The sequence below is a fragment of the Arctopsyche grandis genome, chromosome 10 (genome assembly GCF_051622035.1).
Source record: "Arctopsyche grandis isolate Sample6627 chromosome 10, ASM5162203v2, whole genome shotgun sequence".
In the NCBI taxonomy this organism is placed as follows: Eukaryota; Metazoa; Arthropoda; class Insecta; order Trichoptera; family Hydropsychidae; genus Arctopsyche; species Arctopsyche grandis.
The window spans coordinates 9,117,382-9,130,116 of record NC_135364.1 but is presented as its reverse complement, the minus strand read 5'-3'; the positions used below and the strand labels follow the sequence as shown (position 1 = coordinate 9,130,116).

Genomic DNA, 12,735 nt, shown 5'->3' with positions numbered 1-12,735 from the left:
TCCTTGCGAACTCTGCGAATGCGTCCCAAGAGGCTACGTCTTTAGTGATGTTCTGTGCTATGTCTTCTGTGTTGACCGGGGTGCTTTCTTCGAGTGTGGCTCTTTCAGATTCCCATGCAGGGCATACGAGGAGTGTATGCTCCGCGTCGTCTCTGATTGATTCACAGTGGTGACATTCTGCTGTCGTTTCCTTTCCGATGCGGTTGAGGAATGCTCCGAAACACCCATGGCTGGTTAGTAGCTGGGTTGTGTGATAGTCCGGTTGTGCGCTTTTCCTCCTTGTCCAGGCTGCGATTGATGGGATCAGTCGATGTGTCTATCGACCTTTGTCTGCGCCGTCCCAGCGGACCTGCCATTCCGTCATGAGCTCCGCCCGTGCCGTCGCTCTTACTTTTTTCGTTCCCTCCTTTCTTCCTTCGTATACCTTCTTTCTTTCATGTGCCAGTAGGTCGATGGGTGGTACTCCAGCAATAACCAGTACTGCGCACTCCGATACTGTTGTATATGCCGATACGATTCTCAGTACGCCCCTGCGTTGTACCCTTGCGAGGTATTTTCTGTTTCTCTCCACTGCCATGCTGGGCGCCCATATTGGTGCACCGTATAGGATCACGGAGTGCACTACGCTGTTGAGTAGTTTTCTTCGGTATGGTTTGGGCCCTCCGATGTTGGGCATTAGTCGTCCGATGTTGTTGACAGCTCTTGCCGCTTTTTCGGCGGCATGCTCAGCTTGTTTCTTAAAGGTTAATTTGTCATCTAGAATTATTCCAAGATAAGTCAAATACCTTTTTAGTCTCACGTCGTATCCCGAAATGGTGATTTTCGGGGGTTCAATTTTTCTTTTTCTGGTGAACAAAACCGCCTCGGTTTTTTGTGGTGCAAGCTGTAGTCCGGCTCTCGTCATCCAGTCGTTCACCAGGTCGAGAGTGTCGTTTGTGGCGGTCTCGAGGTCCGTTATTGTCCTAGCCACAACAATGATAGCTACGTCGTCTGCAAAACCCACCAGCTTCGCTCCTCCTGGAAGTCTTAACTTAAGAAGTGAGTCGTACATTATGTTCCATAATGTTGGTCCCATGACAGAGCCCTGTGGAACACCAGAGGAGATCTTGCGTTCTGCCAGTCTTGTGATCAGAACCCTCTCCGACAGGTAATTTCCTATTATTCTTACAAGGTAGTCCGGTATTCCACCGAGCTCCGATAGAGCCGACATTATTTTATCCCATCTGGCAGAATTGAATGCATTTTTAACGTCCAGTGTCACCATTATACAGTGACTACTCGTTTTTAATGTTCCACTATGCGCGTCTTTTATTGTCTTTATGACCTCGGCTATTGCGTCTACCGTGGACCGACCGGGTCTGAACCCGTATTGCTGCGAACATAACCCGCCTTCCGTCTCCGTCGTCTTCGCTACTCTCTGTAATATGCGGCGCTCGAGAAGTTTGCCCAATCCGTCCAACATACACAGTGGCCGGTATGACGACGGCTCCTCCGGTGGTTTGTTGCCCTTGGGTATGAGCACGAGTTTCTGCCTTTTCCATATTTTTGGGAATTCTCCGCTCTTGAGGCAACTGTTGAATGTCCGCAGCAATGTTTCCGGGTTAGACTTTAGCAGATATGCGGAGAATTTCGTTCGGTATTCCGTCAGGTCCAGGTGATTTGTCAGTGGACAGCCGTTTTGTTGCCGAGTATAGTTCACCCAGTGTAAACTCTGGGATGTATTCGGGCTCTATGATCCACGCTTGAGGTGTCGTCTCGTTGTGTGTAGGGAAAAGGTGTGAAACTATCGTTTCCAAATTTCCATCTCTGTTTAAGAAGGGAATTTGGCGGTGGCCGGACAGCTTACCACGTACCATACGATACGCTTGGCCCCATGGGTCCAGGTCCACCGTCGCTATGAGTTGTTCCCACATCAACTTTTTACTCCTCCTGATTGCGTAGGTTACTGCTCTTCTTGCTTCTTTGTGGGCTTCGCTTGCAGTTTCGATGGCCGTTTGGTCGTCTTCGTGGCCTGATCTGTGTCTTCGTCCAGTCCGACAGTGCTCTCTTCGTTTTCTTGTGCAGGTTCTTCGCAGCTCTGCAATTTCGTCGTTCCACCAATATTGTGGTTTCCGTCCCACTCCACCCTTCTTCGGCATCGAGGCCTCGCAAGCCCGAGTGATCGCTGCCGTTGTCTCCTTGCAAAGTTCTGTTCCAGTTGTGGTTTCTTGAATACGGCCACACTCGAACTTGAGCGTCTCTTCGCACGTTTTAGTGTCTAGCTTGCCGACGGCCCACCTTGTCGGTTCGTTCTTATGCGGGGTCGAATCGGTCGTTCTTGTGTCTCTTAGCTCGTATGAGATGTATTGGTGGTCGCTTAGTGTTGTGTCGCTGAGCACCTCCCAGTTGGTAATGCGGCCAATGGTGTCCTCGTCCGCGAAAGCGACGTCGACTATGGAGCCAGTGCTTCCTCTGACGAAGGTATTTGCACTTCCGGTGTTCAGGACATGCAGGTTTAGTCTGGCCATTGTGTCAGCTAGTAGGCGACCGCGCTCATCGGTGATAGGTGATTCCCACTCTGTAGACTTTGCATTGAAGTCTCCGGCAACGACCACTCGTCCTGTGCTCCTGCTGACGCTCGCCTCCAATTCGTGAAAAAACAGTACGAAGTCCGAGTCCGAGGCGTTCGGCGAACAGTAACAGCTGTAGAACCGCACGCCCCGCACCCGAACCCAGACTGCACCTGCCTGTGGTGTTCCTGCCTCTGTGATTAACCCGCTTCCACGTGAGATGTAGATCGCCGAGCTTATTATTGTGATGTCAATTTTTTTCTCATAGATGGTCTGCAGGAGGAGGTCCTGCGCAGCCATGCAATGGTTAAGGTTTACCTGGAGGACTCTTATTTTTCCATTTGCAGCCATTATGTTTGTGTCTTCCCCTTCCTCTGTCTCTCCAGTTCGGCTTTGTATGCAGGACACTTGGGTGTCCCTGCCATGTGCTGTGTGTCCGTGCCGCGGTCTTTGCAGACAATGCAGCACAGACTGTTCTCGCATTTGGCCGCTATGTGGCCTCCTTTACCACATCGGCGACACAGTTGGGACCTGTCGCTTCCGCTGCAGGTGGCTGCCAAGTGTCCGTACTCCTGGCACTTGTAACAGCGGACCGCTTCTATGTGCTGTCGTACGCGGCAGTTTACCCATCCTACGCGAAGCTTACCTTTTTTTAGGATTGTATGTGCTTTGTCGCTTGCCATCTTTACAACTGCGACTCTTGTTCCGTTGTAAATGTTGAATAGGCTGACCACTTCAGCCTCCTCGAATGTAAACGGTCCCAGTACTGATTTGAGGGCGTCCATCACATCTTGGCGCTCTTCTCCTTCATCCAGGTCCCGCACCTCTATCTTCACCATCGTCGTCAATCTCCTGACCGTTGTGTCGTCACCTAGTGCTGTTTAATTGGCGTCTGCTAGCGTTGTGGGGTTGCCGCCGTTCCTTTCCAGCTCCATTAGGATCATTCCGTTCCGGGTTTTTCTGATGCGGTCCACCTGGCATCCAGTTTCAGCGATGTCTACGGTGGTTCTTATTTTTTTGAGAATTTCCGCGTACGTGTTGTTATTATTTTCGTTTCGCTTCAGTGTTATCGCTTCGGTTTTTGGGCGCGGTATAGTCAGTTTGGGTTTTTCCTGCTGGACCTTGTTTTGTTGTTGTCGTTGCTGCTGCGTCTGCGGCTGTGAATACGGCTGTGGGCGCTGCTGCTGTTTTTCTTCCTGTTGCGCTTGCTCCTGTTCCTGTTGCTTCTGTAGCGGCTTCTGGGGCTTCCACTTTTGCTTCCGCTGCTGTTGCCGTTGGGTCTCCCACTCTTCGGTCTCGGTCTGAGTGTTTTTCTCTGTCGTCTCTGTCGCCGTGCTCGCGTCGGAAGCTTTAGATGGAGTTTTGTTGGTTTTTTTCTTTTTCTGCTCTTCCTCGGCTAGGCTTGTCACTAATCTGTGTACTAGGCTTATTTTGGTTTTAATATTTTTCTTCGTGTTTTTGTCTATTGACACAAAATCCACGAGCATGTCCATTTCCACTTTTATTCTGTTTATTGGATCCATAATTTGTTGCTGTGGCTTTTCGTTGCCCATTGTCATTCATATCAGCAGATAATCCACGATGTATCGTTTGTTGTGGTCAGCTGGTCTAAGAATCAGCTGTGCATGTAATAATGTTACGTCTCTCGCGTATGGGGGCAAATAGTCACGCGCATGTATGTCAGCTGTTCATAGAGCGAACTATGTATGTCAGCGGTTCGTTCCCGGTGACGTTTACTTTTTACGATTTTTGCGGTAAAGATTTTTATTTGTGACCATAGATGTCGCTAGTGAATAAATAATTTAATTAAGGTTTTAATCTTAATTGGTTTTGCAGATAATTATTTATATTTATTTATTTATTTGTATGTATGCCGTATTGTACAGTGAGTGCTTTCCAACGATTGCCTGTGGCAAGCGGCTCGCCCGCGCCCCCGCGATTTGACAGCTAGTCAGCTGATCGTGTTCGTGTCGCGATCGAAACCGGCGTGGTGTAAACTCTGGGTGTGCTAGTTGTATTGCTGCCAGCAGGTCTCTCTTGGTGCCGTCGAAACATTGTTGCAGTTATGGGGTCCACATCACTGTTGTGCTGTCGTTCTTTTTTTATGTGCCAATGACCGCTTGTAGTGGAAGCTGTGACTCTGCTGACTTGGGCATGAACCGACGCTAGAAATTGATCATGGCCAGGTACCGTCGCACTTCCTGAACCGTTTTGGGGCGGGAAAAATTGTTTATCACATCTATTTTTTCTGGGAGCGGTGTTACCCCTTCTTTCGTGACCATGTGTCCGAGGAATTTTGCATCTTTAGTCGCGAATAAGGTTGCTGGTGATATTATGTCTGGGTGTAAAATTTGCTGTTTTGCAAATATAATTGAGTAAACTATAGTTTCTATTCTATCTCTTAATCTACATATCTAGATTTAAGGTTAATAGTTCCGTTTGTTCCCTATATACTGAGGTAATTTCGGTAAAGTCTGTATATTTTGATATATTTATATTATATATATAGTATTTTCGTCTGTCAACGAAACAGTTTCATCTATACAATAATCTTTTATTAAAGATATTCCTGCCCCAGTGTCGACAAGGAATTATCTCGAGATGTAGTCATCTCCTTTCGGTATACTAAGTCGAAGGATTTTCATGTTTCCCAGATTGTAGTCACCTAGATGGTAGATTATTGGATCTATTGCAAATCGGTTGAGTCGATCCGAGCGTCGTCCGATTGCTGCCCGTTTCTTGATCCGTTGATCATGTGACGTCTTCTGCGCATTCCGATTGAAGCTTTGTTGCGGATTACGATCTTTGTCGTCTCGTCTGATGAATTTATGTTGAGGACGCACGGGAGCGTTGGTTCCTCAATTAAAATTACCTGTGGGTCGTTCTACGGCGTTGCCCTGATTGACTCTCTTAAAGCACTTATCAATTAAGCGTCCTTTTGTAATGTAAGCGTTCTTTTTTGCAAAATTTGCATACTTTTTTCGTTGCCTCATATGTATTAATATTTAAATTTTTGAATTTATTAGTAAAATCGCGGTAATTCCGATTTCCGTTTCCCGATTTTTTGTAACACAGATGAATGTGTGATTTACGAGAAAACCGGATAAACACTTTAATGTTTCCGTTAATAAAAGTCACTTTGAATATTAAGTGGGGTAGAATTTATTATACTATTTTATAATATAACAACATTAGTCTAAGTGAAATTTATAGACACTTTTTACCAAAAGTCCAGATCACTTCGATATTTATATATAATTAGTGGACGTGTGGCCATCTCTATTGCAGATGCTACAACGTTTCCTAGTATAATCCTGAAGTTTATTAATCCTTTCCTCTTCAAGCGCTATATTTATTGCTTCATTTAAGGTCCTTGGGTTTCTCGCTCTAAGTATTGTTACTAACGAGCTATGTATCCCAAAATTAAAAACTTGAAGACTAAGTTCTTCAATACTTTCCATCTTGCCTTTTGCCATTTCTATTGTGGCCGTTTGTTTTATGCAAACAAGACAATCTTTGACACACATTTCTATCCTATTGGCGTAAGATGCTACCTTCTCATTAACTCCTTGTTTCGTTTGCTGGAGTTCTATGAGTAGTTGCGCGTAGTGCTTTCTTTCACCGAAATTCCTCCGAAGGAGTTCTTTTAGTTCGCTCCATGATTTTATATGGTGATTTGCGAATACGATTGCTGCTTTGTCTACTAGCGATGCTAAGATATGTGTATTTGAAAAGAGTTTGTGTTTGAGATAAGCTAGCCATTAGTAATGTTCTATCGCAGTTTGTAAGGAATATTGGTTTTGTAGCTTAAGTTTATATTGGATTTTTGTTGGAGACCCTTTGGTACGGAAACTAAATTACACTATTGCTAATACGTTTGAACTCAAAAAGCAAAATAATAATCAGATTATATAACTATTAAAAAATGAAAAAAACTATGTATGTATGTATGTACACCTATTGTAATAGAACACAGCGTGGAGCAGTGGCGCACACACGTGGATAATTAATGTTAATCTAAATAAAATGATAGCGTGTGTGCCTAATAAATAACGCATTATCACGCGGAAGGGCGAACGCATAAATCGGCAGATTTAGGGTCGCATTTAATGGCGTTTTAAATAATAAAATTATTTAGCACGGCCGCAAAAGTGTTATTAAAGCGCGACACCGGTAAAAAGTGTCGTTTATTAGTTGTGTACACACACAGGGTGGGGCCGTAAATCGGACCCGAACACATCCCCATGTGTCACCTCGCTTTCAATTATCGCAATTAATTAAAATGTTAATCGCGGATTTATGACACGAGTTGCCGTTTTGTTTGCCGTTGTTAACGATTGGCGTTTATTGCAGTGTAACCAAATCTCAGTTGAAAAATTGCATTCGATTTTCCGTCTACGCGCTCGGACGACTCTCAATCATGTCGAGTGTGTGGGAAATGCTGGGAAAACTGTCGACATTTATACTACATTCCGACTATGAACATTGCACGTTCGAATCTTTTTCATTTCTTTTTATTTATTTATTATATACAATAGACCACGTACGCGGATTATTGTTGGATTTCCGATTTGTTTTTACGATAGTTATGTACATACATATGTACATATGTATGTTTGTTTAGACTTTGGGGTAAACATATGATGTTGATATTTATTATGCAGTTTTATTTACGACCTGCGTTATGGACCGTTCATATTATCTAGCACACTGCACGGAAAACACTAGTTCTGTTCATACTATACAGCACCGCTCGTTTCTGGCACTTATATGTACAATTCAGAACGCGACGATACGGCGCAATATTACGGGTGCACTCGCCACTATGACGTCACGTTATGCGTAAATATTTCAACAGTGGCCAAAAAATCGGTTCTGCTTGATGCGTTTCGGTGACATGTTTCTAAACGATCTATATGACTTTATTAATAATGAGAAAGAAAAAAAATATAAAATAAATTGCAATGAAATACAAAAAAATTCGAAAAAAAATAAGAATAATGTATACATTGTTATGTCCTGACGGACCGGAGATACAAAAAAATGGTATCTGATTCACAAGCAGATCAATGTTTGATCTACGAGCAAACCAGATAAACACTAATCTTTCCTTTAATAAAAGTCACTTTTGTATATTAAGTAGGTAGAATTTATTATATATCTTATAAAGTTACAACATTAGTCTAAGAGAAATTTATAGACACTTTTTATTAAAACTACAGATCACTTCGATATTTCTATGCTAGTTTAACAAAGGGTTTCACTAGGGCTTACATTAATTGGTTTTATATATAATTGTATATTTATTTCCGAGTCTCTAAATACGTATTGTATCATTTGCTTAATTATTTTCCAAGTTAAATTATCTTCTCCACTAGCTAGTTTTGGTATAGCTAGGGTTTTTATTTTATCTTCCTTTAAAAGATCTCTAAGGTTTTTAAGTGTTTGAAAGACATTTTCATATGTTGGTTTATCAAAGTATTTTGATTTTGTTAATAAATGATAAATTATTTTATTCTCGAATTTTGAATGCCATATATCTGTTATATCTCGTCTCGTATTAATTAATTCGTTATAATTTTTTATTATTCCCTTTATTTCTTCTGAAATGCCTTTAGACATTTTCAGATCTTTAGAAACGCAGTGTGCAATATTACTGTCGCTTTCTAATAATGATTTATGTATTTCCTGTATTTTTAAATTGAGTTTAGTGTGAGCATATCGTATAAATGATTCGTAGCTTTCATTTTTTATTCTAGATAAGAAGTCTGCGTTACAATTAATTCTTCCTTCTTTATACTGAATATCGTAATCATATTCCTCTAGTCTGAGTCTCCATCTAATAAATTTAGATGTACCGGGCATTTGCATTTCGAATAAATATCTTAAGGGTCTGTGGTCGGTATAGATAGTAAATTTTCTACCATACAGATATGGTCTGTAATGTTTTACTCCCCAAATTATAGCTAATAGTTCTTTTTCTATGGTACTATAATTAATCTCTGCCTTATTGAGAGTTCTAGAGCCGTAGGAGATTGGTAAGTCCTTTCCTAATTTTCATTGGCTTAATACTGCGCCTATTGCATAGTCTGATGCGTCAGTAGTCAATATGAATTGTTGGGTAAAATCCGGGTATTGTAAAATTGGAGTTGAGGTTAATTGTTCTTTAAGAGTGTCAAATGCATTTTGCTGTTCATGACCCCAATTAAATAATGTATCCTTCTTTAGCAAGGTTGTCAATGGTTTAATTGTTTTACTAAAATCTTTTATAAATTTACGATAATAACTAGCTAATCCCATGAATGATTTGATTTCCTTGGGTGTTCTAGGTTTTTGGCATTTCTTGATGCACCTAATTTTGTCTGGGTTGGGTAGTACTCCCTTATCAGTTATTATATGGCCTAGATAAGCTACCTCTGTTCGTCAGAATTCGCACTTATCTGGATGTAATTTCAGGTTATTTTTCGCGAGTTTATCGAATACCTTTTCTAATTTTATGTTGTGTTACTTAAGCGTGGTTGAATATATGACGATGTCATCTAGATAAACAAAGCGACTTGTAGCGTTAAGTCTACTTAATATGTTATTCATCAGCCTTTGAAACGCGGCTGGTGCATTCTTAAGGCCGAATGGCATACGATGATACTCGTAGTGTCCATTGGGTGTAGAGAACGCGGTTTTTACAATGTCTTTTGAATCTACTTTGATTTGATGGAATCCGTTTGCTAAATCTAAGGTCGTAAAATATTTACTCTTTCCCAGTTGGTCTAGTATTTCATTTGTGTTTGGAAGAGGAAAATGCATCTCCTATTGTGATGTTATTTAGTTGTCGATAATCGATAACTATTCTCCATTTCTCTTGTCCTGGGGCATCTTTCTTTTTGGGTACAACCCATAAAGGTGAGGACCAAGGAGAAGTTAAAGGTTTGATTACATCTTCGTTCAGCATTTTCTGGATGTGATCGTTTACTTCTTTCTTATGAACTTCTGGATACCTATATGATTTGTTATGTATTGGTTTATCCGAGTTAGTTGTGATTTTATGTTCTATGCAATCCGTAGATGTAAACTTATCTCTAACTTATTTTTAGGCCGTTGTTTAAAATCAATAGATTATTCGCGTAATCTAAGGTTGCCTTCTCCTTTTCTAAGAGATCTCCTCCGATCATCCCGTCATAATCGAGGTTTAAACTATCATCATCTTGGATGACTTGAAACTTATTACTGAGCCGATAACCATCAATATTGAGGTTAATAAAAATACTTCCAAGGGCTTCGATCGTGGAATCACCGGATATTCCGTTTAGATGTATATTTTCGTCTATCAACGAAATAGTTTCATCTATGCAATAATCTTTTATTAAATATATTCCTGCCCCAGTGTCGACAAGGAATGATCTCGAGATGTAGTCATCTCCTTTCGGTATACTTAGTCGAAGGATTTTCATATTTACCATACTGTATTCACCTAGATGGTAGTTTATTGGATCTATTGCTAATCGATTGAGTCGATCCGAGCGTCGACCGATTGCTGCCCGTTTTTTGATCCGTTAATCATGTGGAGGTTCGTCTTCTACGCATTCCGATTGAAGTTTTGCTGCGGATTACCATCTTTGTCGTCCCGTTTTATGAATTTCTGTTGAGGACGCACGGGAGCGTTGGTTCTCCAATTAGAATTACCTGTGGGTCGCTCTACGGCGTTGCCCTGATTGGCTCTCTTATAGCACTTATCAATTAAGTGTCCTTCTTTCTTGCAAAATTTGCATACCTTTTTCGTTGCCTCATATGTATTAATATTTAAATTTTTGAATTTATTAGTAAAATCGCGGTTATTCCGATTTCCGTTTCCCGATTTTTTGTAACACAGATGAATGTGTGATTTACGAGAAAACCGGATAAACACTTTAATGTTTCCGTTAATAAAAGTCACTTTGAATATTAAGTGGGGTAGAATTTTATGCAAACAAGACAATCTTTGACACACGTTTCTATCCTATTGGCGTAAGGTGCTACCTTCTCATTAACTCCTTGTTTCGTTTGCTGGAGTTCCATGAGTAGTTGCGCGTAGTGCTTTCTTTCACCGAAATTCCTCCGAAGGAGTTCTTTTAGTTCGCTCCATGATTTTATATGGTGATTTGCGAATACGATTGCCGCTTTATCTACTAGTGATGCTAGGATATATTTAAAAAGGGTCTCTATTTGAGATGTGCCAGCCATTAATAATGTTCTACCACAATTCGTTAAATATATTTCGAGCGTGTCCCTATTTCCATTTTAAGGTGTTATAAATTTAAATAATATCGTTAAAGATATTTCTCCTATCGTTAATTTCGTTACTGTTTCCAATACTCCTGGTGCCGAACTGTCGCCTGGGTTTTCACTTCGATATTTATATATAATTAGTGGACGTGTGGCCATCTCTATTGCAGAAGCTACAACGTTTTATAGTATAATCTTGAAGCTTGTTAATTCTTTCCTCTTCAAGAGCTATATTTATTACCTCATTTAAGGTCTTTGGGTTTCTTGCTCTAAGTATTGTTGCTAACGAGCTATGTATCCCGAAATTGAATACTTGAAGACTAATTTCTTCAATACTTTCCATCTTGCCTTTTGCAAGATGGAAAGTATTTAATGGCCTCATTTCTGGGGCCAGGTGGGCGGCGAGTCTGCTTCTGTGGCTGCGTTGGTCTGGTTTTCTTCTTCTTTCGGCTCACCTCTTTCCATACGCCCTGGAGAGGAGAGGTATCATCCTTTTCCAGCGTCAATGGGAGTGGTGGGAGTGGAGGTCTGCCAGTAGAATAATCTTTTCTGGCCTTCCCTTCGTCATCTCCTTTGTGAGATTTGCTCTGTGGGCTTTGGGCGGACCTGGTTTGGGTAGCTGCTTCGCGCTGCTCCTTATAGAGTCTGAAAGCGGAAATCGCATTTGCAATTCCTACTTTGATGTCTCAGCGTGTAGTTATAATAACTTATTTTTCGAGTTCTTCCAGACTCCTCTCAAGTTTTGAAATTCCTGTATCCTCGAGGGAGTCCGCAGAACCCTTCCTGTCGCCCATTTCACTTTCCTTGCTGGCGTTTTGTGCCGCCATGTACCTGCGCGTCTGTGTATTGCGGTGTTACGGCCGCTGTCAGATGGGCCGTCGTCGCGCGGCAACTGTCAAAGTGACATTTAAGGCCCAATTTTTTGACGCACTGCAGATATGGTACAAACCTCGTACGGAGGCGGTGGATGTGGCAGGTAGAAGGTCAGGTGCATCACCTGCTTTGTCCTTCAACTCCTCGCAACCTCCGCTCACCACGGTTGACCACAACCGCATCCTGCCTATTTACCTGATTTCATTATCGAAACAGTTCCTCACCAAATTGGCAACCAACCTACCTACTACACATTTGTCACTTCTACTTATTTGAATATAATTTAAAATTTATAATCCATAAACACATATAAGTACATATTTAAAACCTTAGGTATCGCTTTTAGGTAACCTGTAATGACATTATGGTAAAAATGTAAATGAAAAATTAGTACATATGTATGTACGTAGTTGGAATTAGTGATAATGCTTTTCCATTGTATTTTTATATTACACTCTCTGTATACTAATATATGTATGTATTTGGTTATCATAGTTAATTTAGTTAAGAATTTAATTTAAGAAAAATGTGTATTTTAAGCTGTCAGTTTTATAGTGAAATAAAATATTTGTTATATTGAAATTCTTAAGTCAAATATGTATGTACTTATGTAAATTTGCAAAAGTAAACTATGTATTATTATTGCATTATTTGTTTTTTGTGACTTATTTATTTTAATAAATTATTTTATGCTGAAAAAGATCTTTCAATTTGTTTGTATATATTTTAAAAATCAACATAAATATCATATGTATAATATATCGAAACGGACATACCATATACCTATTATATATACGATTGTACGTTTTTCATATGTATGCATGTAAGTGCTTCATGTTTTATATACACATTTCACTTGAGATGATTTGATTTTGATTCTTAAATGCTTTTTATTATTACGAAATTATGTTCACAATACATATTATATCTATTTTAATAGCTACTGATCTACTGATCATTTTCTATTTTACAATTTAATTTAATTTGGTTAGTAATCATAGTATTATACTATTCTAATTTTAATGTACAGCATAATAGGAAAAAGAGCTCAAAA

General features: G+C 40.5%; 1 protein-coding gene across 2 annotated transcripts; it reads left to right on the top strand.

Annotated features, from left to right (window-relative positions):
- Positions 1 to 5,094: 5,094 nt before the first annotated feature.
- Positions 5,095 to 12,376, top strand: LOC143917822 (uncharacterized). 2 transcript variants are annotated; one of them, XM_077439415.1, is made up of 3 exons: positions 5,095 to 5,630; positions 5,812 to 6,157; positions 10,618 to 12,376. In XM_077439415.1, exon 3 carries the CDS (start codon positions 11,490 to 11,492, stop codon positions 11,955 to 11,957), a length of 468 nt encoding a protein of 155 aa, XP_077295541.1. In that variant the 5' UTR covers positions 5,095 to 5,630; positions 5,812 to 6,157; positions 10,618 to 11,489; the 3' UTR covers positions 11,958 to 12,376. The 2 variants fall into 2 exon arrangements, with proteins under 2 accessions (XP_077295541.1, XP_077295542.1); XM_077439416.1 differs by lacking the exons at positions 5,095 to 5,630; positions 5,812 to 6,157 and adding an exon at positions 8,432 to 10,287 and having other exon boundaries at positions 10,647 to 12,376.
- Positions 12,377 to 12,735: the final 359 nt, after the last annotated feature.